We start from the raw sequence: 27,513 nt of genomic DNA, 5'->3' as shown, positions 1-27,513 counted from the left end.
CATGGATGTTGATACTGCTGTTTACGGCACGCCCAGAGGGGCGTGGCTTCTCGATCGATGTTATCAACCGGTGATTGAGTCCGCCTGGTAAGGTAAAATGGCGGATGGTGCTATTAGGTGCTGAGGAGACCGGACAGAGAGGCAGACGGGGGTAATGCTGGGTATGAACAATGGAATCTCTGTCAGCGACGCGTCATACATGGCTGTTATACCCGCTTCTACACACATCTTTGCTGTAGACTGCTGTATATGTGAGGAGTGAGTACATCCATAGCGGTGTGTATTGTGCAATGCTCTGGTTTTTAGCTGTTACCTCCATAGACTGGCAGCACAGGGGCATAGTGGGTAGCCCAGCATGTGATTTATCCAACAGCCATACCCATGTGTCATTTATACAGTTTTCCGAGCTGTAGGAGGACTACAAAGCCCAGCATGTCATTTGTGGCATGCTGGGATTTGTAGTTCCTCAGTTTCTGGATTTTGTCCGCTTCAGTTCTCGTTTGGTAATGTCTCGGTTACATGGCGACTGTATAAAACACGTGCTGCAGTTCCTGACGTACTAGATCCACCACTTCATTATGCCACCTTATGCCCGTTGTTCATTTTTGCCAGTACTTGGTGCCAGTAAATGGTTCTACGTTTTGGCGTGGCCATTGCGAGTTGTTTAGCCACACCCCTTTGCTTTATTGATTTGAATCTGTCAAAAATGTCGCCAAATGAGACTAAATATGGTGCCCGTGACTTGCGCCGTTTTTCTGGTGGTCTTTTTCTTGCGCGTCCGCACGTCCTGTGTCTCCCGTGTGATTAATTGGTCTTCTTTGTTTCCTATTGTATTACAGATAGGGGGAGGGGCTGCCCGTGTTCTGCCTGGCCGGGCAACATCATCCCCCAAGTACTGGACGCAGAAGAGAATGGAAGACATGTCTCTGTCTGGTCTGGATAACAGTAAACTGGAGGTGAGGGGTCATTAACGCCGACTGGCTGAATTCTGGGGGCTGCGAAACTAGAATTGGGGTGTCATAAAAGCCGTAATATCCAATGACTAACGTGAGCGGCTTGTCACCCAGTTTTTTTTTTTTCCAGCGCCGCTCTTGTTCATGGGCTGTGTGTGGTTTTGCATCTCCGCCTGTCTCACTTGAATGTGGGGGAGCTGCAATACCAGACGCAGCCTGAGGAAAAAAAGTGGCGCTGTTTCTGGAAGATAAGCAGACCAGATATTTCATCATGACACCGTCCATTTACAATTACTGGATCATAGCACAATGGTGGGAGAGTTCTCAAAACTGCTGCAAAGGAATATTGGAGTAGTTGCCCACAGAAACCAATCGGGTTGCTGCTTTTATTTTACAAAGGACCTCTGAAAGTGAAAGGTGGAATGTGATTGGTTGCTATTGGCAACTACTCCACTTCTGCCTTACAAAAGTTTTGATAAATCTCTCCCAATAAGGCTCATTTATTAAAACTGCTGAAACCCACTTCCACCTGAGCGGTATGCTTATTGCGGACGCATCTCCCGCGGTTCATCGGAATCGCAGTTAGAGCGCTATAGTACGGGTGTTGCGTCTGTAAAACACATTACGCTCGTGTAAAAGTGGCTCAATAGAAAAGAAACTGCCCTTGTTTCCCATAGCAACCAATCAGGGCTAAGCTTTTCAAAGCAGGTTGCAAAATGAAAGCTTAGCTCTGATTGGTTGCTATGGGAAACAAGGCCAGTTTTTTTCTGTTCAGCACTTTTGATAAATGGGGCCCAGCATAGTATTTAGTGGGTGAACACACCGTATAACAGGGGTCAGCACTCCAGGTGTTGTGAAACTAAAACTCCCAGCATGCCCCGACAGCCAAAGGCTTTATTATTCCAGCCGAAGGCTGTCAGGGCATGCTGGGAATTGTAGTTTTACAACAGCTGGACTGCTGACGGTTGCTGACCCATGCCTGACGTCATGGTGGAAAATAGTAGCGCAAGCCTCCTCCTGTCTGTAGTACGAGATACAAGTACAGCTATGTTTATACTTTTTGTTTTGGCTTCTGTACGTAATGGATGTCACAACGCTCTGCCTGATCCATCTGATCCTGACCCCAATTACTTAGTGGGGCTCGTTGGGTTCCCGTGTGGCGTCTGACAGGAAATATTTTGCTGCATGTTCTTTGGTAGCTCCTACTCTGCAGTGGAAGTGTCCGCCTGCTAGGAGAGCGATCTGAACACGTTACGTCCTCCCGGGAGAATAGAGGTGTCCCAATTTTTTTACACTTTTGGGGGTAATAAATCAGAAGGAAGGAGGTGCTTTTTTTGCAGACACAGCGCCACTCCTATCCATGGGCTGTGTCTGGTATTGCAGCTTAGCCTCAGTGGACACCAGAATTTAAGCTTAGCTGGAATATGTCTTTAATGTGTTCTCAGAGACAGTATAAATAAAGTTATTGAGATGATTCTCAGTTCAGAAATTGCCACTTCATATATCATCGGAGGTGCCTGGCATCCGTAGCTTACCTGTATGGTAATGGTGGATGATAAGCTGCTGATATTTGCCTGGCTTACGTGCTCCTTACTGACACTAATCCTCTTTCTTAGGCTCTTGCTCATGACATATACACAGATCTGGTGGAGGACACGTGTCTGGGGCTGAGTTTTGAGGTCCACAGAGCTGTTAAGTGTGGATACTTCTTACTGGATGAGACAGACCCTGAAAGTATGAAGGATTTTGGTACGTGGCTATTTACTCTGTAATGTATGTCTTGTGTGATAAACCGGACAAAGGATATATTCTCAAGGGAACCTGTCAGCATGGAGGATATGAACTGGAGAGCACAATTGTGCTCCTTGTATAGTGGGGGGGGGGGGGGGGGCATATATGCAACATTGTCCTCAAGGAATACCTATGGCCACTCAAAAACACAGAAGGGTCTCCCTGCTGATAGCGGAGTCAGGGTTCTGGTTAGTGTTTAGCGTGCTATTCGTACCCCCTTAAGTCTGTGCCCAGTCATGTTTGTTCTGTAACCGTTCAGTAGTAGCGCCCATTTTTACCAACAGAGGCCTTTTCAGTTTGGAGCTGTGGGTCCAGCTACAGGCAGCCAGTATATGTAGTATTACATAGCGGTAATTCAGATGACCGTCAGTCAGTGTAATACGTGGATGGCTATAGGCTGCTAAAACTGAGCGGCAGAGTAGCTCTCTGTTCTGGCTCCTAGAGGAGGGGCCCGAGCAACCCCTTTAATGGATCCCATTGACTTCTATTGTGTAACACTGGACACTATTCGGAGCGGACCTTTCTGTTTGTTCATGCTCACCGGCCTCTCTTCATATCTCCTGTATACTACGATCCTATATACTGGACTCAGTTTTCGTCGTCTGGTTGTCAGCTGCTCCTTTATTTCCTTTCTTCCATTTATTTGCAGAAATCATAGATCAGCCGGGTGTGGACATCTTTGGCCAAGTCTATAATCAGTGGAAGAGTAAAGAATGTGTATGTCCCAACTGTAATCGTAGTATAGCAGCCTCCCGCTTCGCTCCCCACCTTGAGAAATGTTTAGGCATGGGCCGGAACAGCAGCCGTATTGCTAATCGAAGGTGAGTGAAGCAAATGGTAGTGGGAGGGGGGTCCTATATATTATAATGTGCCAGACCATAAGCGTCCAATTATTCAGTCCCAAATTCACCTATGCCCCCACACTGTGATCTAGATGGGAACACGACTTTTAGCAGTAAAGAACATACCACCCAAAAGTCACATGCAGTTTTATCAGTTCCTAGGAAAGCTTGGTGACCACCTATTATAGCACCCCAGAGGTGATCTCTCAGCTTTCCCAGATTCCTGAATGGTCATTTGAGTGATGCCAAGTTAGGGTGTCTGGAGAAGACGGGTAACATCTCTGTTATTGCAGTCATATTGAGTGTCATCCAGAAAGATCTAGAACTAAGAGAATGACCAGCGAGTAGAATTTGTCACGTTGTTCTCCTCCGACAAAGTTTCAACATTCTGTCCAAGTGTTTCTGGCTTAAAGGGGTTATCCCAAGATTAAATATTCTCCCCCCAACCACAGGATAGGTGATAACATGCTGATCGGTGGGGGTCCCGTTCCTCCAAATCAATGGAGCAGCAGGTCACGCCTACGCACTGCCGCTTCATTCACGGTCTATGGGACTGCCGGAGATGGCATAGTACAGCGCTCGGCTATCTCAAGCAGTGCTTTACAGAATGAATGAAGCCGCAGGGCGCATTTTCGACCTGCCGCTTCATTCATTTGGAGGAACGGGACCCCCACCGATCAGCATCCTGTAGTTAGGAGATGACTTTTATTCTTGGGACAACCCCTTTAAAGCTGTACCTAGGAAAGCTGGATGACAACCAACAGGGTTTTTCACCCAACTTTCCACACACTGCTGAATGGTAAATCTGCCTATGTAATTATACAGCCAAGGCTTAAAGGGGTTTTCACATGAGAGTAAGTCCTATAGGGACATATGGATGTCTTAGGACCCGGCCCCTCCATGCATTACATGGTCTTCTATTCATTTGAATGTCCGTCATGTAATGCTACACATGCCGTGGAGCGGCCACTGCAGTGCTGACGGTTTGTCCAGGCATGGCTTCCCCTGGCGAGAGCCGCTGATAACGGGGATTAAAAAAGCCATACCTGCTGCGAACAGCTGATCTCCGGCCTGGCTTGTCCTTATGAGACCCAGCAGCAGTGGGGTTCAGGGCCGTGACGGAGCTTCTATCTCCATGACAGATCCCCCCCCCCCCCCTTTTACTGACTATAGATTGTATGTTTCTAATGGTTTTCCAGAATTGCAAGCAGCAATAATATGAATAAGTCCGAGAGCGACCAAGAAGATAACGACGATGTCAATGATAATGACTGGTCATATGGATCCGAGAAGAAAGGTGCGTTAAGTCAGTCTGGAGGTAACTAGCGTGCCATGTTTTATTCCTTTGCTGCATTTCTGTGTTCGATTCATTGGCCTAAACTGAACATGTTTTTTTTTCTGTTTCCTGTGCCCCCCTCCCCCTACTTCCTTCTCTGCTTCAATTCCTTTTTCTGTCCCATTTCTCTGCTACTCTGGGTACCCTTACTTTCTCATGGTAAACCTTCCCACTCCATACATATTGATCTTCTCTCATGCGCTGTCACTTTCTTTTTACTCCTCCTTCCTCCTTTATATCTGTGCCTATCTTTTCCTTTTGTAGCAAAGAAGAGAAAATCCGAAAAGGTAAGAGATCGTCCTCCTGTATGTCATCACCACACAGATTAGGAAAGCAGCAGTTTACTTAAAGAGGCTCTGTCACCAGATTTTGCAGCCCCTATCTGCTATTGCAGCAGATCGGCGCTGCAATGTAGATTACAGTAACGTTTTTATTTTTAAAAAACGAGCATTTTTGGCCAAGTTATGACCATTTTCGTATTTATGCAAATGAGGCTTGCAAAAGTCCAAGTGGGCGTGTTGAAAAGTAAAAGTCCAACTGGGCGTGTATTATGTGCGTACATCGGGGCGTGTTTACTACTTTTACTAGCTGGGCGTTCTGATGAGAAGTATCATCCACTTCTCTTCACAACGCCCAGCTTCTGGCAGTGCAGATCTGTGACGTCACTCACAGGTCCTGCATCGTGTCGGCACCAGAGGCTACAGATGATTCTGCAGCAGCATCAGCATTTGCAGGTAAGTAGCTACATTGACTTACCTGCAAACGCCGATGCTGCTGCAGAATCATCTGTAGCCTCTGGTGCTGGTGTCCTCGCTCGTCTGACACGATGCAGGACCTGTGAGTGACGTCACAGCGTGATCTCTCGAGAACACGCTGTGTCTGCACTGCCAGAAGCTGGGCGTTGTGAAGAGAAGTGGATGATACTTCTATACACAACGCCCAGCTAGTAAAAGTAGTAAACACGCCCCGATGTACGCACATAATACACGCCCACTTGTACTTTTTACTTTTCAACACGCCCACTTGTACTTTTGCAAGCCTCATTTGCATAAATACGAAAATGGTCATAACTTGGCCAAAAATGCTCGTTTTTTAAAAATAAAAACGTTACTGTAATCTACATTGCAGCGCCGATCACATGCAATAGCAGATCGGGGTTGCAAAATCTGGTGACAGAGCCTCTTTAAAGGAACAGTCTGCAAAACGTATACACTGGTATGCTAGCACAAGGCCTCGAGGGGCGGAGCATGACACAGGGAAACTGTTTTCCCCAGAGTTCTCCTTTATGTTCTCCATATCTCATTGGTCTGAAATAGGATCATTCCGCTTGTTTCCTGAAGTGGAAATACACAATAATTCTTAGCACACTACCAATGATTTGAAAGTTATATTTTCAGTAAAAGTGTTTTATAGGGACCTGTTCATTATGGAAGTCAGTGGTGGTCCTGGATCAGACCATGACCTATCAGTAGGAGCTGTTCCCATTGCGTTTGAGCCGTATGTTTGGCATATGCACTGGCGTATACACAAATATATCCATAGGTCTCCATTCACGCGATGGATGCCATCAGGCTGGTATACGTTGCTCTACCTTTTCCAATAGTATAGAAATGTAGTTGACTACACTTTTCTATACAGAGGCATCCCCCCCCCCCCCCCAATAAAGTATACCATGCGGCATATATAGTGGCACATGCCAGAGATATACGCCTGGAAACCCTCTTGACGTATAGATCCAATGGGGGCTCGAGCACAATGAGAACCGAGCCTGTTAAAACTCCCATTCAGCCATTTCTGGGGATATTTGTTTCTGGGAAAGCTGGGTGATGGTTAATATGGCTGCCCTTAGAGCTACTACAGGGGATGTCCCCGAACTAGACTCCTCAATGACAAAACCGCACCGCTGAGCGATCCATCGCCAACCCTCGTATAGAAGCCCGGAAAGACCTGTCTGAGCTGGTAAACGCCAGGCCGTAACCTCTGCTCCAAGTGTTTTTGCTATCGAAGATAATTTTTGTAGGTTTATTATGTTCATTCCTTGTTAATCGTCATCATTTTACTCATCTTTTAGAATCCAAACTCTCCGCGGAGATCAAAATCTATAAAACACAAAAACGGTGAGTTGTACGTTGGTAACAAGCAATACTACCCCCCCCCCCCCTCCCAATTCCACAATGGAAGTTCAAGCATGCGCTACATGATGGGAAGAAACTTTTTCACAGTACATGGGGGGGGGGGGGATTTGCTTTCAGGAAAAGCTGTTTTACAACGAGTTGTCTTATATATCATCACTTTCTTCCGCCTCTTCTAGGAGATCTCTCTGTAAATACAGACCCGTTTAAGGTATTATAGCTTCTATTTCTTCACTCACCTTGAAAGAAAATGTATTTATTTATTTTTTTTTAGAAATTTGTTGAATCCATAAAAGGGTTTTCAGGGCATAACATTAATGAACTATTCTTAGAATAGGTTCTACAGAATTAGAAAGACATGGCTGATTTCTTCCAATAACAGCGCCACACCTGTCCGCTGGTTGTGTGCGGTATTGCAGCTCAGTCCTATTTACTTCAATGGAGCTGAGCTGTAACCTGACGAAATCCATGAATAGGTGTAACTTTTTTAAAGAAAGCAGCCATGTTTTTCTAATTCTGGAAACCAGTTTAATGAATTATTTGTGCGGGTCTGACCCTATAGGTCCCCCAACAATCAAGAGCTTCACTGCAATTACCAAGATAGCGCCGTCTGCGTGGCGGTGTCTGGTACGGCAACACAGCCCCATTCAAGTGCCATTTTAAAGGGTAACTAAATGTTCCACAAACTTCTGATGTCACGTGTCAGAAGTTTTGATTGATGGGTGTCCGAGCACTGAGACCCCCCCACCAATCGCTAAAACGAAGCGGTAGAAGTGCTTGTGTGAGCGCTCAGCTGCTTTGTTTCTATTCGGCTTTTTCCGGAAATCAATGTATCGGAGTACGGACTCAATAGAAAGTCTGAGCCCGTACTCCGATACATCGGCTTCTGCCGTTTCGTTTCAGCGATCGGTGGGGGTCTCAGTGCTCTGACTCCCACCAATCAAAACTTCTGACATGTCACTGTGACATGTCAGAAGTTTGAACGTTTAGTTACCCTTTAATGAATAGACTGCTGTTGCATAATGTAAGTTTATAGATATTATTTTTATTAAATCCTTGTGCTGGTTTTGATGGTCGTCTATGTTGTTCTTGTCTCCCCAGCAGTACAGTAGCAGTTCAGGAATTAGTTATGAGAATTTAGGTCCGGAAGAATTACATACCCTTCTAACCACGGTAAGTGTACCAGCCCCTCTACCTTCCTATACTCTCCCCCACCTGTGGATACAGAGCTCTGTTCACCTAGGAGAGGGCAGTTTCTCTCTAGGCAGCCGCTACCCAATATAGTTATGGACGGGACGTGGCTTGGTTGTAGCATAAGAGTTAAACTGTCGGATGGCAAACCTGATGCCACCTTTTTATTATAGCTCTTTGTTTGGGGGAAGGCACTGCAAGCCCCATCATACCAAACTCTTGATTTTGAAGAAAACAAGTATTTAGGCGCGAAATGCGTCGCACAACAACACTTAGGAGGTTATTTGTGTTCTATTCATCCCTAGCAATGCGGTGTAATATCGGAGCATACCAAGAAGATGTGTACCAGGTCTCTACGCTGTCCCCAGCACACGGATGACCAGCGTCGCTCTGTCAGGGTGTACCTCCTCGGATCCTCAGCGTAAGTGATTTCTGTCTTGTTCTAGGCTTGTGAACCTGTAATAAAATATTTAGAACTGGACATGGTCCCAGCTTGACTGGAGCTGGAAAAGTAAAGAGATGTTTTAGTTTAGGCCAACAGGTGCAGAACAAGTGCTACCGAGTAACCTGGCACCTCACGCCTATCTCGGAGGCCCCCCCCCCCTATACATTGGCTTCTATTCACATTATGTTTGGGCCATACTGTTGAGGTTTTAAGGAGTTTTTTGGCATTTTACATCGGAAGGATAAGCCACAAATGTATGAGTGGAGGTCTGACCCAGGGAACAATCATCGATCAATCCAGTATGGGCACAGCGGCGTCCACAGACAAGTGGCTGTGTTTAATACTGTAACTCGGCCCCATACACATGTTGCCAGAAAAACATGGTTTTTTTTTAAAAATTAAACATTTAGTGTGTGGGTGATTAAACATTGTTCAATTTTTTTTTATTTTTTTTGCACGAGTCTGGAAATATTATAAATTATTTCTAATTTATAATACTACCCATTTTTGGCCACTAGATGGAGCTGTTCCCAAAGTTGCAGCATTGCAACATTGGGTTAAAAGCCCTCGCTCTAGTGAGCTCTCAGCATGCCCCCCTCCTTTATCCTGGCTAGTGCCGGGATAAACGAGGGGTTTGAACGGTGTAACCTCCTACACTGTGTGTCGCCATTTTTTGAGCTAACCCACAGTGTAGTAGGTTTACATACAGTAGTAAACACACACAAACACGAACATACATTGAAATCTCTTACCTGCTCCTGCCGCCGCGGCTCCCTCCGGCCCGTCCGCTCTGTTTGCTGCCGCTGGTGCAAGTGCACAAATCCGTAAGCCGCGACCGGAAGTAGTAATATTACTGTCCGGCCGCGACTTCCGGTCCACAGGAAAATGGCGCCGGACGGCGCCAATTTCGAATAGGACTGTGTGGGAGCGGCGCATGCGCAGTTCCCACACGGACGCCGTACACTGCAGTCAATGGGACGGGAGCCGTTCGCAGTCCCTATGGGACTGTGGCTGCCGTATTCCATGTCTGTATGTGTCGTTAATCGACACACACAGAAATGGAACAAAAAATGGCAGCCCCCATAGGGAAGAAAAAGTGTAAAACTAAGAAAAAGTAAAACACAAACACACAAATGAATATAAACGTTTTTAATAAAGCACTAACATCTTTAACATATAAAAAAATAATTTGTGATGACACTGTTCCTTTAAATGGACTGTGCTTCAGTCCCAGGCAAAGCCACACGCTTATGAACGTCGCAGTTTTTATGGGCAAGTGCCCCTCTAATGACCATGAGATCGGAGCCCGACTGATTATACATTGATGACATTTTCTAATAAGCCCAGAAAACTAATTTCATAAAACTTGTGACAAGTCTGAAGTTTTGATCGGTGGGGGTCCTGGTGCTGATACCCCCAACGATTGCTGACAAGAAGGGGCAAAAGCGTAAAGCCGAGCACAGTGCCCCTGTGGCTGTAGATGGTATAACTTTGGCTCACTTTGGCTCGCTTTTTTTTAGTTATAACATTACAGCTGAAAGGGCACTGTCGCTTAGTTTCAGTGATCGGTAGGGTCTCAGACACCGGACCCCCACCGATCAAAAGCTTTATGAAATTACAGTTATTCTTTGAGGTTTTTTTTTTTACTATGTTTTTTTCCTTTTCATTAATTCTCCATCATGGTTCTTTTACTACACACAACCATGTCGGACATATGTCCCAAATGTGATGTGAACAGAGCCTTAGACCATTTCTCACATCGCTCTCCCTTCCAACACAGCTCTCTCCCGGAGCCTGACGGCAGTACGGATAATGACAGCTTTGACGTGGTGGAAGGACAGGCGTTGATAAGTCGATTGCCGTGGGATGGATCATCTGATATCTCTCCATCTGATTCTGCCTCCTCCAAAGCCAGTAAGAGGTCTAATCCGAAAATGACGTGTTAGAAGAAATGGCTAAAAGGAAAACTCAACGTTTAAAGGGGTACTCAGTGTTTCTAGAATTGAGGGCCTATCCTTAGGTTAGGCCATCAATATTAGATCGGTAGGGGTTCGACTCTCGTCACCCCTGCCGATCAGCTGTTTGAAGGGGCCTCTTCGGTGTTTACAAGTTTCTCCTCCTCATTCGTACTTATGCGCACTGTTACGTTTGTAGTGGCCATGCAAAGTATTGCAGCACTGTCCCATTCAAAGTGTTGCACCGCGACCCCTGACAGCTGATCGGCAGCGGTGGCGAGAGTCGAAGTCCCACCGATCGAATATTGATGACCTATCCTAAGGATAGGCTCCAGCTGCAGGATGCCAACCGTCTCTTTTCTATGAGAAATGATTGTTTACATTGCTGGGAGATTTGATTCTTTTAATACCGTGTGGCCACCTTTAAAGGGGTTGTATGAGTTTAGAAACACATGGCTGCTCACATCCACAAACAGCGCCACTGCTGCCCATAGGCTTTGTCTGGTATTGCAGCTCCGCACCATTCAAGTAAATTGGGCTGAGCTGCAGTACCACACACAGCCATGGACAAGAAGGGTGCTGTTTCTTGATAAAGCAGACCTATTTGTTTTCTAATCTACATCCCCTTAATGTATAACGAATCGATACTTCTACTCTCTGACAGCAGAGACCTACTATAGACCGATATTGGTGGATTCTGATTTGTCTCTGTTATCTGACACTTAGGTACAAATAACTCAGATACACGGAAACCCAAGAAGAAAAAGCCAAGTCACATCAACATGGGTAGTGCAGGGGGGGCCAGCAAAAAGAAGAAACCCAAAGCCCCCGCACCGCTGACGCCGGGCATGTACAGTGAACTTAACTGAGATGTTGTGGTGTCATGGATCCAATGGCTGTGGCCATGCGTCTACATGGGCTGTTACCTCTGCCTGCTTAGCCCACTGGCTGCAAATGGCTAATACCAGGCTTATCCCTCCCCCCCCCCCCCCCCGTGATTAACTCTTTACTGTGAAAAACAAAACATGTCCTATATCATAGGAAATGTAATGCCTGACATGAGGCAGTGTACTCCATTCCACCATCTCCGCGTGCTGCCGTGTTCTGTATGCTGCATCTGTGCTGCCAGTGATGTCATATGTGGCCCTCATTATGAGTACTTTGTGGGGGAGGGGGGACTTCGAGGACAACAAGAGGTTCAAATAAGTGTCCTACGCTGAGACTAAACTTTTTACCTAGTCATGAAGTGTTAGGCCCCTGCTGCTGAGTTGAATGGAGACTTGGGGTCTTTTCAGGATAACTGGACTTGGCGTCAGACAACGGGACTCTGGCTGGACCGCGCTAGAACTGGCATCTCTGGAACTTTCTGGAATGCGAGGCCGTAAACTTGAAGATTTAAAAAAAAAAAAAGACAAAAAAAAAAAACACGTGTGACCTCATCACTTCTGAAACATAAGTGTTTTAGGTGTTTGGGTGCAGGCCCCAGCACAACCCCAAGGGGGCAACCAAGTGTTTCTGCCTCTGGCAGGTGAAGGGTGGGAGGATATCTTGCACGTATTAAAATTTCACACTAAGTATTTCCTTGCAAGCAGCTCTGCTTCATTGTAAATGTATATATATAGTGGGAGCATCTGCCACATTGTGTGTGATTAAAGAGCATCTGGTGAGGGCACAGGGCTTCATGACAGCAGCAGCTTCGTTCCTCGGTGGAAGGATGTGTGTGTAAGCTGACCGTGTTCACACAGGAGATTATGTTGCTGTGATAGTCGTGTGCACTTGTGTTTTTCTGAAAGGGGAGCAAGCGGCAGCACAGGAAGTCCCTATGACAGGCAGGCTACCTGCGGAGTGTGGCCAGGTGAGTGGCCGCTATTGTGCTGTCCGTGTTCACATGAATGAGGCGGTCATGTCGTTACTTTCAGACAGGGAGACTTTATGGCTGGTGACACTACAACCCCCAGCAGAACCTTGGCTTATCTGTAAGAATGTAATCTATAGATCTCTTCTATGCAGGATATGTTCTACTGAACCCGGAGTCTGCACTACTGAGATTCTGATACGGTAGCAACGTTTCCTGCTATGGTTTTTGTCAGGGGGACTTTGTGTGGACCAAAAAATCACCATCCGCATCAATGTTACCTTCTAATGTATGTGTATTAAATCCATACAAGGTCTCCATGACAACTCTGCATCTTATTGAATGTTGCAGTAGTGCAGCCTCAGGCTTTTGGCCTGTAACTTCCAGCAAAGCAGTAAATTTATTGAAAAAAAACAAAACGATTTTTACTCTATTTTAATTTTCTTCTGATATTTAATCTTTAAGAAGCCAGAACATGCCACATTAGTTTAGAGTCAATCCGCTAAAGCTGGGTACAGCCCGCCACTTTTATCAGTGCGGCTAGTACAACAAGGGCATCTCATGCCAAACTCACCATGTAGCCGCAGTATCTTCCAGTTTCATGTTTTGCTTTTTTATACAAGATAAGCGTCTCTGAAGGTGTCTGCCAGCTGCTCGTCTCCTTCCCCATCACTGAATTAATATGCTACGTCACCTGGGCCTGAGTGCACGCTGAGGTTGGAGCTGATTGGTTGCTGCGGGTGACTGCGCAACTTGCACTTGTGTTGATTAAATCTCCCCTATTCTAATGTTAGTCAGTGACCTCGCTGCACCGTGCTGGGGTTTACCACGGTCAGTCCTCATTCACACGACAGATGATAGATCAGTGACAGGCAGGGCCGCAGGGTGCGTCACCTCTTGGCAGGACTTCTGGCTTGAGACTGGTGATCTATAGGATACTCTGCATCGTCTCTCCAGCTGCATGAGTGGCAGTGAGAGGGGTGCTAATGCCAGTTCTCACCTCACTATGCCACTTTCCAGATTAGGGGTGCTGTATAATGACCCCTTTTAGTGTGCTGTAGGTTAACCCTTTGTGTGATTTAACGTGAACATGTCTCTTTATGGGTGCACTTTACAGGTTCAAGCCGTATGTGTGCTCCATGTATTATGTGCCAAAAACAGGATCGAGGCTGTGTGTAAATGACATGTTCACAGCCATGTGTCAGCCTATACGTCTGTATAGTCGTATGATTGTCTAAGGGCTGGTTTCCTTAAAGTGAATGTCCACCCTTGAATATTTTTTTTTTTTTATTGTTTTTCAATCCATATAGGTACAACATTCTAAACTAATTAACTCAGAAAAAGTGAAATTGTAACAATTTGGTTTTCTGCAGCCAACACTAGGGGGAGCTTAGTGAATACAATTATACATTGAATTCTGTAATAAACCAGTGTGCAGTAAGCTCCCTCTAGTGGTGGCTGCAGGCAGACAGAATTGTATCTATTACCAAATGTCTAAGGGGAGCTCGGTGTCGCAAAGAAATGTATAAAGATATATTTTTTAAAAAATCACAATTTTGGACCTAAAAACAATACGGTGTTAAAAGGTGGACATTCACTTCAAGACAGTATATAGCGACAGTGAATAACTTGTTTGCACAAATTTTTGCCCACAAAGCTTATGGCAGAAGTCCTGATAAAGTTCCTCCAGTGCTTATGAAGAGGTTTAGGGCAATTTTTAATACAGTTCAATCATTGGCTAAAGCTACATGGTCCTGTGCCACAATTTAGAGCTGGCAGAGGGCAAAGTAGATGGGCGTGAGGCATGGCTGAAATGGCTGAGAGATTTTGCAGTTGACTGCAATGATCGTGATATTGTGTGGAGGAAAGTCTGATGTTACTAGAGACTTGTCCTACCACTTTGGCTTTATTGCAAATGCGGGGTGTAGTCCTGGCCTACGGGATCCTATGTGTATGGCCAATAATGACCCTCATCATCCAAGTAAAGCTGATGTCCACCACTTTACTCTTCATCTATAGAATCAATCTACATAAAAAGTTGACCCTCTTTAAAATAAAAAAAAAAGCAAAAAAAAACTTGCTATTATCTTGTACTGATCCATAGTTAGTCTGTATTATACTCCAGAGCTGTAATCACAATTCTTCCGGTTGCTTTTAAAACCAGTCAACAGCTTGTTGACAAACACCCCTAACTTTTTGAAATGTGTCTATAGTGCAATGATGTGCATTGCATTGTGGGGTTGTTCTACTTTGATTACTGTACAGTACCTGGTGTAAATTCTACACTTCCCAGAATGTAAATCATTGGAGCAAGATCTGTACAAACATGCATGGAATGCTGGGAGATTTTAACTCCATGTGACTCCACTTTTTATGTAGATTAATATGTAAATGGTAAAATGCTTGTGAAGGACAGTGATGTAGACAGAGCTGGCATGGGGTGTATGTGGGCCCTTGGGTAAGAGTCACAGCAGGCCCGTCTACTCACTTTAGGCTCGTATAGAGCATGTTTACCCAGATCGCCATGTGCCGACGGTTGCCTGGTGCCGGCCCTGGATACTGAGAAGAAACCTCCTTGCAATCGATCACTTATTTTTCCTACGCTGTTTACTCTGCCCCCTAGCTGCCTGCAACCGACACTACAGCATTTGTAATGTAAAAGTCAAGATAATTCTCAATATTGCATGTACATAGAGTATGACCAATGGCTGGATTTAGTATGCCATGGTGGACTGGCATTCGATAAGGGCATGTGTGGTGCCTTACGCTTGCCCCTTCTTTCTCCTGTGGCACTGATAGCTTGCAGGTTATGATATAAATAGTTATCAGACTGTAAGAATTCATGTACTGTATATAGTGGTATCCATTCACCTATCCTGAGGAATAGGATGATGCATATATGACTCTGTAAATTGTATGTGTAATAAACCGTGTGACAAGTCTAGTAGTATTACTCTCATCATTGCTTTGGGAACCCGCACACAGAACAGATCCTAGGGCCACCTGCCCCGTCCGAGGTCCGTATACCTAAACAGGGCAAATAGAAGGGGGTTTGTCCACACCTTTATGGGAGACTCCTAAAATTATGATTGGCTCAGACAAGGATTGGAGCAGTTGCCTATAGCAATGAACCACTTTATTTTAAAGCAGTGATCTGGTTGGCTTCCTGCTCCACTGTACTGAAAAGTGTTACTTCCCCTTTAAAGATCATTATAAGATATAATTCACATGTAATGTTGGGCATCATTGCATCACTTCCTGCACTGTCCTCGAGTTATCTCAAGTCCATTCTCATTCAGGCAGCATTATCAATTCTACCGGCTTCTGAGCTTACAGTAACCCCTGCTGGCTCAGTGTCCATAACGAGTATGTTTTGGAGTCTGGAAAGTGTGGCCTTTAAATCGGGATGCAATGCAGGAGAGGCTTTCAGCTTAAAGAGGCTCTGTCACCAGATTTTGCAGCCCCTATCTGCTATTGCAGCAGATCGGCGCTGCAATGTAAATTACAGTAACGTTTTTATTTTTAAAAAACGAGCATTTTTGGCCAAGTTATGACCATTTTTGTATTTATGCAAATGAGGCTTGCAAAAGTCCAAGTGGGCGTGTTTAAAGTAAAAGTCCAACTGGGCGTGTATTATGTGTGTACATCGGGGCGTTTTTACTACTTTTACTAGCTGGGCGTTCTGATGAGAAGTATCATCCACTTCTCTTCACAACGCCCAGCTTCTGGCAGTGCAGACACAGCGTGTTCTCGAGAGATCACGCTGTGACGTCACTCACTTCCTGCCCCAGGTCCTGCATCGTGTCGGCCACATCGGCACCAGAGGCTACAGTTGATTCTGCAGCAGCATCAGCGTTTGCAGGTAAGTAGCTACATCGACTTACCTGCTAACGCCGATGCTGCTGCAGAATCAACTCTAGCCTCTGGTGCCGATGTGTCCTCGCTCGTCTGACACGATGCAGGACCTGGGGCAGGAAGTGAGTGACGTCACAGCGTGATCTCTCGAGAACACGCTGTGTGTCTGCACTGTCAGAAGCTGGGCGTTCTGACGAGAAGTGGATGATACTTCTCGTCAGAACGCCCAGCTAGTAATAGTAGTAAAAACGACCCGATGTACGCACATAATACACGCCCACTTGGACTTTTACTTTAAACACGCCCACTTGGACTTTTGCAAGCCTCATTTGCATAAATACAAAAATGGTCATAACTTGGCCAAAAATGCTCGTTTTTAAAAAATAAAAACGTTACTGTAATCTACATTGCAGCGCCGATCTGCTGCAATAGCAGATAGGGGTTGCAAAATCTGGTGACAGAGCCTCTTAACAGTCATATGCGTGGCTGTCTACACAGTGTTGACTGATTCCGAGTAGCAACCAGTGGGATTTTGAATGCAGCGCTAGATATGACCGTATTGCCAAAGATACATTTCAACGGTTACTCAGTGTTATATGGTAGTTTGTTGATGTAACTGAGCTTAGATTACCATAGAACCCTATGAAACTTAAGTAGTGAGGGCATTATGGCAATCTTAAAAACCACCGAAAAAGGCCATACTTACAAATGGACACAGCCAGGCCAGAAATGCTGATGAAAGGGCGAGCAGGTGCTTTAAATAATAATAGCCACTCCCACTAGTCTTGAGGGGAGTGGTGTGTGGTGCATGGGATGTGTAGTAAGAAATAATAAATGAATAGTGTGTGTGCAAGTGTAGTACTATAAGTGAAATATAGGGGGCAGTAATAAATGAAGTGCCTCAATAGAAATAAATGGATAATGGGGTGCAAGTGAGTGAAACATGGAGGGATAGTGTGTACGTCATGAGGCACAACGTGTATAGCCAGGTAGAAGCCTATTTGTGACGCCTTGATAATTCATAGAGCGGGCTACCCTGCTTGCTATGCCAAACAACAACACACCATGCTCTCCCAGCATCAAAGACCCGGCTGTGTCCAAGAGAAGCGAATATACATAATAATGAAAAAATACCTGGGGTATTGGTAATCATTTTGGCCAAAAGGACGCAAGCTCGCAATCCACGACAAGGATCCCCAGACTTGCGAGTCCCTAACTCCTAAACTGGAACAGAACGTTCCTGATACACAAACAGAACCGATAAAAACACAGGGACATATACAAAAACCACCGAAAAAGGCCATACTTACAAATGGACACAGCCAGGCCAGAAATGCTGATGAAAGGGCGAGCAGGTGCTTTAAATAATAATAGCCACTCCCACTAGTCTTGAGGGGAGTGGTGTGTGGTGCATGGGATGTGTAGTAAGAAATAATAAATGAATAGTGTGTGTGCAAGTGTAGTACTATAAGTGAAATATAGGGGGCAGTAATAAATGAAGTGCCTCAATAGAAATAAATGGATAATGGGGTGCAAGTGAGTGAAACATGGAGGGATAGTGTGTACGTCATGAGGCACAACGTGTATAGCCAGGTAGAAGCCTATTTGTGACGCCTTGATAATTCATAGAGCGGGCTACCCTGCTTGCTATGCCAAACAACAACACACCATGCTCTCCCAGCATCAAAGACCCGGCTGTGTCCAAGAGAAGCGAATATACATAATAATGAAAAAATACCTGGGGTATTGGTAATCATTTTGGCCAAAAGGACGCAAGCTCGCAATCCACGACAAGGATCCCCAGACTTGCGAGTCCCTAACTCCTAAACTGGAACAGAACGTTCCTGATACACAAACAGAACCGATAAAAACACAGGGACATATACAAAAACCACCGAATCTGGGGATCCTTGTCGTGGATTGCGAGCTTGCGTCCTTTTGGCCAAAATGATTACCAATAGCCCAGGTATTTTTTCATTATTATGTATATTCGCTTCTCTTGGACACAGCCGGGTCTTTGATGCTGGGAGAGCATGGTGTGTTGTTGTTTGGCATAGCAAGCAGGGTAGCCCGCTCTATGAATTATCAAGGCGTCACAAATAGGCTTCTACCTGGCTATACACGTTGTGCCTCATGACGTACACACTATCCCTCCATGTTTCACTCACTTGCACCCCATTATCCATTTATTTCTATTGAGGCACTTCATTTATTACTGCCCCCTATATTTCACTTATAGTACTACACTTGCACACACACTATTCATTTATTATTTCTTACTACACATCCCATGCACCACACACCACTCCCCTCAAGACTAGTGGGAGTGGCTATTATTATTTAAAGCACCTGCTCGCCCTTTCATCAGCATTTCTGGCCTGGCTGTGTCCATTTGTAAGTATGGCCTTTTTCGGTGGTTTTTGTATATGTCCCTGTGTTTTTATCGGTTCTGTTTGTGTATCAGGAACGTTCTGTTCCAGTTTAGGAGTTAGGGACTCGCAAGTCTGGGGATCCTTGTCGTGGATTGCGAGCTTGCGTCCTTTTGGCCAAAATGATTACCAATAGCCCAGGTATTTTTTCATTATTATGTATATTCGCTTCTCTTGGACACAGCCGGGTCTTTGATGCTGGGAGAGCATGGTGTGTTGTTGTTTGGCATAGCAAGCAGGGTAGCCCGCTCTATGAATTATCAAGGCGTCACAAATAGGCTTCTACCTGGCTATACACGTTGTGCCTCATGACGTACACACTATCCCTCCATGTTTCACTCACTTGCACCCCATTATCCATTTATTTCTATTGAGGCACTTCATTTATTACTGCCCCCTATATTTCACTTATAGTACTACACTTGCACACACACTATTCATTTATTATTTCTTACTACACATCCCATGCACCACACACCACTCCCCTCAAGACTAGTGGGAGTGGCTATTATTATTTAAAGCACCTGCTCGCCCTTTCATCAGCATTTCTGGCCTGGCTGTGTCCATTTGTAAGTATGGCCTTTTTCGGTGGTTTTTGTATATGTCCCTGTGTTTTTATCGGTTCTGTTTGTGTATCAGGAACGTTCTGTTCCAGTTTAGGAGTTAGGGACTCGCAAGTCTGGGGATCCTTGTCGTGGATTGCGAGCTTGCGTCCTTTTGGCCAAAATGATTACCAATACCCCAGGTATTTTTTCATTATTATGTATATTCGCTTCTCTTGGACACAGCCGGGTCTTTGATGCTGGGAGAGCATGGTGTGTTGTTGTTTGGCATAGCAAGCAGGGTAGCCCGCTCTATGAATTATCAAGGCGTCACAAATAGGCTTCTACCTGGCTATACACGTTGTGCCTCATGACGTACACACTATCCCTCCATGTTTCACTCACTTGCACCCCATTATCCATTTATTTCTATTGAGGCACTTCATTTATTACTGCCCCCTATATTTCACTTATAGTACTACACTTGCACACACACTATTCATTTATTATTTCTTACTACACATCCCATGCACCACACACCACTCCCCTCAAGACTAGTGGGAGTGGCTATTATTATTTAAAGCACCTGCTCGCCCTTTCATCAGCATTTCTGGCCTGGCTGTGTCCATTTGTAAGTATGGCCTTTTTCGGTGGTTTTTGTATATGTCCCTGTGTTTTTATCGGTTCTGTTTGTGTATCAGGAACGTTCTGTTCCAGTTTAGGAGTTAGGGACTCGCAAGTCTGGGGATCCTTGTCGTGGATTGCGAGCTTGCGTCCTTTTGGCCAAAATGATTACCAATACCCCAGGTATTTTTTCATTATTATGTATATTCGCTTCTCTTGGACACAGCCGGGTCTTTGATGCTGGGAGAGCATGGTGTGTTGTTGTTTGGCATAGCAAGCAGGGTAGCCCGCTCTATGAATTATCAAGGCGTCACAAATAGGCTTCTACCTGGCTATACACGTTGTGCCTCATGACGTACACACTATCCCTCCATGTTTCACTCACTTGCACCCCATTATCCATTTATTTCTATTGAGGCACTTCATTTATTACTGCCCCCTATATTTCACTTATAGTACTACACTTGCACACACACTATTCATTTATTATTTCTTACTACACATCCCATGCACCACACACCACTCCCCTCAAGACTAGTGGGAGTGGCTATTATTATTTAAAGCACCTGCTCGCCCTTTCATCAGCATTTCTGGCCTGGCTGTGTCCATTTGTAAGTATGGCCTTTTTCGGTGGTTTTTGTATATGTCCCTGTGTTTTTATCGGTTCTGTTTGTGTATCAGGAACGTTCTGTTCCAGTTTAGGAGTTAGGGACTCGCAAGTCTGGGGATCCTTGTCGTGGATTGCGAGCTTGCGTCCTTTTGGCCAAAATGATTACCAATAGCCCAGGTATTTTTTCATTATTATGTATATTCGCTTCTCTTGGACACAGCCGGGTCTTTGATGCTGGGAGAGCATGGTGTGTTGTTGTTTGGCATAGCAAGCAGGGTAGCCCGCTCTATGAATTATCAAGGCGTCACAAATAGGCTTCTACCTGGCTATACACGTTGTGCCTCATGACGTACACACTATCCCTCCATGTTTCACTCACTTGCACCCCATTATCCATTTATTTCTATTGAGGCACTTCATTTATTACTGCCCCCTATATTTCACTTATAGTACTACACTTGCACACACACTATTCATTTATTATTTCTTACTACACATCCCATGCACCACACACCACTCCCCTCAAGACTAGTGGGAGTGGCTATTATTATTTAAAGCACCTGCTCGCCCTTTCATCAGCATTTCTGGCCTGGCTGTGTCCATTTGTAAGTATGGCCTTTTTCGGTGGTTTTTGTATATGTCCCTGTGTTTTTATCGGTTCTGTTTGTGTATCAGGAACGTTCTGTTCCAGTTTAGGAGTTAGGGACTCGCAAGTCTGGGGATCCTTGTCGTGGATTGCGAGCTTGCGTCCTTTTGGCCAAAATGATTACCAATACCCCAGGTATTTTTTCATTATTATGTATATTCGCTTCTCTTGGACACAGCCGGGTCTTTGATGCTGGGAGAGCATGGTGTGTTGTTGTTTGGCATAGCAAGCAGGGTAGCCCGCTCTATGAATTATCAAGGCGTCACAAATAGGCTTCTACCTGGCTATACACGTTGTGCCTCATGACGTACACACTATCCCTCCATGTTTCACTCACTTGCACCCCATTATCCATTTATTTCTATTGAGGCACTTCATTTATTACTGCCCCCTATATTTCACTTATAGTACTACACTTGCACACACACTATTCATTTATTATTTCTTACTACACATCCCATGCACCACACACCACTCCCCTCAAGACTAGTGGGAGTGGCTATTATTATTTAAAGCACCTGCTCGCCCTTTCATCAGCATTTCTGGCCTGGCTGTGTCCATTTGTAAGTATGGCCTTTTTCGGTGGTTTTTGTATATGTCCCTGTGTTTTTATCGGTTCTGTTTGTGTATCAGGAACGTTCTGTTCCAGTTTAGGAGTTAGGGACTCGCAAGTCTGGGGATCCTTGTCGTGGATTGCGAGCTTGCGTCCTTTTGGCCAAAATGATTACCAATACCCCAGGTATTTTTTCATTATTATGTATATTCGCTTCTCTTGGACACAGCCGGGTCTTTGATGCTGGGAGAGCATGGTGTGTTGTTGTTTGGCATAGCAAGCAGGGTAGCCCGCTCTATGAATTATCAAGGCGTCACAAATAGGCTTCTACCTGGCTATACACGTTGTGCCTCATGACGTACACACTATCCCTCCATGTTTCACTCACTTGCACCCCATTATCCATTTATTTCTATTGAGGCACTTCATTTATTACTGCCCCCTATATTTCACTTATAGTACTACACTTGCACACACACTATTCATTTATTATTTCTTACTACACATCCCATGCACCACACACCACTCCCCTCAAGACTAGTGGGAGTGGCTATTATTATTTAAAGCACCTGCTCGCCCTTTCATCAGCATTTCTGGCCTGGCTGTGTCCATTTGTAAGTATGGCCTTTTTCGGTGGTTTTTGTATATGTCCCTGTGTTTTTATCGGTTCTGTTTGTGTATCAGGAACGTTCTGTTCCAGTTTAGGAGTTAGGGACTCGCAAGTCTGGGGATCCTTGTCGTGGATTGCGAGCTTGCGTCCTTTTGGCCAAAATGATTACCAATACCCCAGGTATTTTTTCATTATTATGTATATTCGCTTCTCTTGGACACAGCCGGGTCTTTGATGCTGGGAGAGCATGGCGTGTTGTTGTTTGGCATAGCAAGCAGGGTAGCCCGCTCTATGAATTATCAAGGCGTCACAAATAGGCTTCTACCTGGCTATACACGTTGTGCCTCATGACGTACACACTATCCCTCCATGTTTCACTCACTTGCACCCCATTATCCATTTATTTCTATTGAGGCACTTCATTTATTACTGCCCCCTATATTTCACTTATAGTACTACACTTGCACACACACTATTCATTTATTATTTCTTACTACACATCCCATGCACCACACACCACTCCCCTCAAGACTAGTGGGAGTGGCTATTATTATTTAAAGCACCTGCTCGCCCTTTCATCAGCATTTCTGGCCTGGCTGTGTCCATTTGTAAGTATGGCCTTTTTCGGTGGTTTTTGTATATGTCCCTGTGTTTTTATCGGTTCTGTTTGTGTATCAGGAACGTTCTGTTCCAGTTTAGGAGTTAGGGACTCGCAAGTCTGGGGATCCTTGTCGTGGATTGCGAGCTTGCGTCCTTTTGGCCAAAATGATTACCAATACCCCAGGTATTTTTTCATTATTATGTATATTCGCTTCTCTTGGACACAGCCGGGTCTTTGATGCTGGGAGAGCATAGTGTGTTGTTGTTTGGCATAGCAAGCAGGGTAGCCCGCTCTATGAATTATCAAGGCGTCACAAATAGGCTTCTACCTGGCTATACACGTTGTGCCTCATGACGTACACACTATCCCTCCATGTTTCACTCACTTGCACCCCATTATCCATTTATTTCTATTGAGGCACTTCATTTATTACTGCCCCCTATATTTCACTTATAGTACTACACTTGCACACACACTATTCATTTATTATTTCTTACTACACATCCCATGCACCACACACCACTCCCCTCAAGACTAGTGGGAGTGGCTATTATTATTTAAAGCACCTGCTCGCCCTTTCATCAGCATTTCTGGCCTGGCTGTGTCCATTTGTAAGTATGGCCTTTTTCGGTGGTTTTTGTATATGTCCCTGTGTTTTTATCGGTTCTGTTTGTGTATCAGGAACGTTCTGTTCCAGTTTAGGAGTTAGGGACTCGCAAGTCTGGGGATCCTTGTCGTGGATTGCGAGCTTGCGTCCTTTTGGCCAAAATGATTACCAATAGCCCAGGTATTTTTTCATTATTATGTATATTCGCTTCTCTTGGACACAGCCGGGTCTTTGATGCTGGGAGAGCATGGTGTGTTGTTGTTTGGCATAGCAAGCAGGGTAGCCCGCTCTATGAATTATCAAGGCGTCACAAATAGGCTTCTACCTGGCTATACACGTTGTGCCTCATGACGTACACACTATCCCTCCATGTTTCACTCACTTGCACCCCATTATCCATTTATTTCTATTGAGGCACTTCATTTATTACTGCCCCCTATATTTCACTTATAGTACTACACTTGCACACACACTATTCATTTATTATTTCTTACTACACATCCCATGCACCACACACCACTCCCCTCAAGACTAGTGGGAGTGGCTATTATTATTTAAAGCACCTGCTCGCCCTTTCATCAGCATTTCTGGCCTGGCTGTGTCCATTTGTAAGTATGGCCTTTTTCGGTGGTTTTTGTATATGTCCCTGTGTTTTTATCGGTTCTGTTTGTGTATCAGGAACGTTCTGTTCCAGTTTAGGAGTTAGGGACTCGCAAGTCTGGGGATCCTTGTCGTGGATTGCGAGCTTGCGTCCTTTTGGCCAAAATGATTACCAATACCCCAGGTATTTTTTCATTATTATGTATATTCGCTTCTCTTGGACACAGCCGGGTCTTTGATGCTGGGAGAGCATGGTGTGTTGTTGTTTGGCATAGCAAGCAGGGTAGCCCGCTCTATGAATTATCAAGGCGTCACAAATAGGCTTCTACCTGGCTATACACGTTGTGCCTCATGACGTACACACTATCCCTCCATGTTTCACTCACTTGCACCCCATTATCCATTTATTTCTATTGAGGCACTTCATTTATTACTGCCCCCTATATTTCACTTATAGTACTACACTTGCACACACACTATTCATTTATTATTTCTTACTACACATCCCATGCACCACACACCACTCCCCTCAAGACTAGTGGGAGTGGCTATTATTATTTAAAGCACCTGCTCGCCCTTTCATCAGCATTTCTGGCCTGGCTGTGTCCATTTGTAAGTATGGCCTTTTTCGGTGGTTTTTGTATATGTCCCTGTGTTTTTATCGGTTCTGTTTGTGTATCAGGAACGTTCTGTTCCAGTTTAGGAGTTAGGGACTCGCAAGTCTGGGGATCCTTGTCGTGGATTGCGAGCTTGCGTCCTTTTGGCCAAAATGATTACCAATACCCCAGGTATTTTTTCATTATTATGTATATTCGCTTCTCTTGGACACAGCCGGGTCTTTGATGCTGGGAGAGCATGGCGTGTTGTTGTTTGGCATAGCAAGCAGGGTAGCCCGCTCTATGAATTATCAAGGCGTCACAAATAGGCTTCTACCTGGCTATACACGTTGTGCCTCATGACGTACACACTATCCCTCCATGTTTCACTCACTTGCACCCCATTATCCATTTATTTCTATTGAGGCACTTCATTTATTACTGCCCCCTATATTTCACTTATAGTACTACACTTGCACACACACTATTCATTTATTATTTCTTACTACACATCCCATGCACCACACACCACTCCCCTCAAGACTAGTGGGAGTGGCTATTATTATTTAAAGCACCTGCTCGCCCTTTCATCAGCATTTCTGGCCTGGCTGTGTCCATTTGTAAGTATGGCCTTTTTCGGTGGTTTTTGTATATGTCCCTGTGTTTTTATCGGTTCTGTTTGTGTATCAGGAACGTTCTGTTCCAGTTTAGGAGTTAGGGACTCGCAAGTCTGGGGATCCTTGTCGTGGATTGCGAGCTTGCGTCCTTTTGGCCAAAATGATTACCAATACCCCAGGTATTTTTTCATTATTATGTATATTCGCTTCTCTTGGACACAGCCGGGTCTTTGATGCTGGGAGAGCATGGTGTGTTGTTGTTTGGCATAGCAAGCAGGGTAGCCCGCTCTATGAATTATCAAGGCGTCACGAATAGGCTTCTACCTGGCTATACACGTTGTGCCTCATGACGTACACACTATCCCTCCATGTTTCACTCACTTGCACCCCATTATCCATTTATTTCTATTGAGGCACTTCATTTATTACTGCCCCCTATATTTCACTTATAGTACTACACTTGCACACACACTATTCATTTATTATTTCTTACTACACATCCCATGCACCACACACCACTCCCCTCAAGACTAGTGGGAGTGGCTATTATTATTTAAAGCACCTGCTCGCCCTTTCATCAGCATTTCTGGCCTGGCTGTGTCCATTTGTAAGTATGGCCTTTTTCGGTGGTTTTTGTATATGTCCCTGTGTTTTTATCGGTTCTGGCAATCTTAGACCAGCCTTACCATTCACAATGTGACTCAACATTTCTTACTTGTATTGTTAGTACTTACCGGAAACTTCTAAGTAAAGGATTGAGACGTTGATTTAATGCAGTGGTAAGTATAGAGGCAGGCACAACGCTAACTGTTTACAGTAATTGTTCTCCATACGTAGCTCTCAGTGTACCTGACCCATATATAGGACATGGATCATATTACTATGTGCCTGAATGACCAGGAGACAGAACTCGTTCCTATAGCTGGAAAATCTGCAATAACCTGATCCTTCTCTCTGCTCATAGAACTCCATCCCCTCCAGGATCACATCCTATGCTTGTACTAAGGCATCATTTACACGAGCGTAATGTACGCACCTATATTAGTCTATGGGGCAGTGCAGACAGTCTGTGAGTTTTGCGCAGCGTGAGTCTGCTGCGTAAAACTCACGACATGTTCTATATTTCGCCGTTTTTCGTGCATCGTGCACCCATTGAAGTCAATGGGTGCATGAAAACCACGCAGGTTGCACGGAAGCATTTCCCTGCGAACTGCGTGATTCGCGCAACAGCTGTCAAACTGAATGTAAACAGAAAAGCACCATGTGCTTTTCTGTTTACAAACATCCAAACGGAGTGTCATAATGGCGGCTGCGCGAAAATCACGCAGCCGCGCATCATACGCTGATGACACACTGAGCTGTTAAGTGCATTTTGCGCACACAAAACGCACACGCTCGTGTAAATCAGGCCTAAGATGCAGCCCATCAGTGTAGATATTTAAAGAGGTTTTATAGGATTAGGGGCAAAAGAGAAAAAACTGATGACCTATCCCCTGGATATATGATCGGTGCATGTCCCACATTCGGACCCCGCACCGATCCGCCACTGGGCCCTGGACGATATTTCCGGGAAGCATGTGGACCTGGTCAAAGCATGGCGGCCGAGCTGCAGTACTGCTAATATTCAATTGAATAGAAGCAGAGAGGCAGTTCTGCCAATTGGCCGCTATGCAGTTGTAAGAGCCATCTGCTTCCAGCTCCAAATACTGCATACCGCTCAAAACATCCGGTGCTTGTTGGCAGTCGGAGTTGCGGATTGGTGCGGGGTCCGGGTGTCAGACCCGCGCCGATCATATATACTGATGACCTATCCAGTGGATAGGTCATCAGTTGTCAGAACGTGAAAAACCCCTTTAATCTCAGAAACAGTGACACTCCTGTCTATGGCTGGTATTAAATTCACTTCAGAAGGGCTGAGCTACAATACCAAACATAGCCATGGTCAAGAGTGGCGCTGTTTGTGTCCATACCTGTAAAAATTTAGTGACCCTTTCATACCAATAAACCCCTTTAAAAGTATGAGAGTACCTATGTATCCTTGGAGGACCAAGAAGCGCTAATGGCAAAAAACCTCTTTAAAACGGTTGTGCGGTTTGGAATACCCATTTTCATATACCTTTTTA

General features: G+C 44.9%; 1 protein-coding gene across 5 annotated transcripts; it reads left to right on the top strand.

Moving 5' to 3' along the window:
- The first annotated feature begins 13 nt into the window (after nt 1-13).
- ATXN7L3 (ataxin 7 like 3) lies at nt 14-15,444 on the top strand. 5 transcript variants are annotated; one of them, XM_075846218.1, is made up of 12 exons: nt 14-258; nt 840-956; nt 2,570-2,702; nt 3,394-3,565; nt 4,786-4,904; nt 5,187-5,209; nt 6,994-7,039; nt 7,234-7,265; nt 8,159-8,227; nt 8,551-8,666; nt 10,471-10,604; nt 11,372-15,444. In XM_075846218.1, exons 2-12 carry the CDS (start codon nt 912-914, stop codon nt 11,512-11,514), a joined length of 1,032 nt encoding a protein of 343 aa, XP_075702333.1. In that variant the 5' UTR covers nt 14-258; nt 840-911; the 3' UTR covers nt 11,515-15,444. The 5 variants fall into 5 exon arrangements, with proteins under 5 accessions (XP_075702333.1, XP_075702335.1, XP_075702332.1 ...); XM_075846220.1 differs by having other exon boundaries at nt 16-258; nt 4,786-4,883; XM_075846217.1 differs by having other exon boundaries at nt 17-161; nt 8,156-8,227.
- The last annotated feature ends 12,069 nt before the right edge of the window (nt 15,445-27,513 follow it).

The sequence above is a fragment of the Rhinoderma darwinii genome, chromosome 13 (genome assembly GCF_050947455.1).
Source record: "Rhinoderma darwinii isolate aRhiDar2 chromosome 13, aRhiDar2.hap1, whole genome shotgun sequence".
NCBI classification, from domain to species: Eukaryota; Metazoa; Chordata; class Amphibia; order Anura; family Rhinodermatidae; genus Rhinoderma; species Rhinoderma darwinii.
This window is presented reverse-complemented; position numbering and strand designations above follow the sequence as displayed.

Bases quoted from the DNA above. Each gene is read 5' to 3' on its own strand.
- ATXN7L3 (XM_075846217.1), top strand. From the start codon at position 912: ATGGAAGACATGTCTCTGTCTGGTCTGGATAACAGTAAACTGGAG. The intron at 3,566-4,785 runs GTGAGTGAAGCA...ATGGTTTTCCAG, and splicing joins AGCCGTATTGCTAATCGAAG to AATTGCAAGCAGCAATAATA. The intron at 8,228-8,550 runs GTAAGTGTACCA...ATTCATCCCTAG, and splicing joins TACATACCCTTCTAACCACG to CAATGCGGTGTAATATCGGA.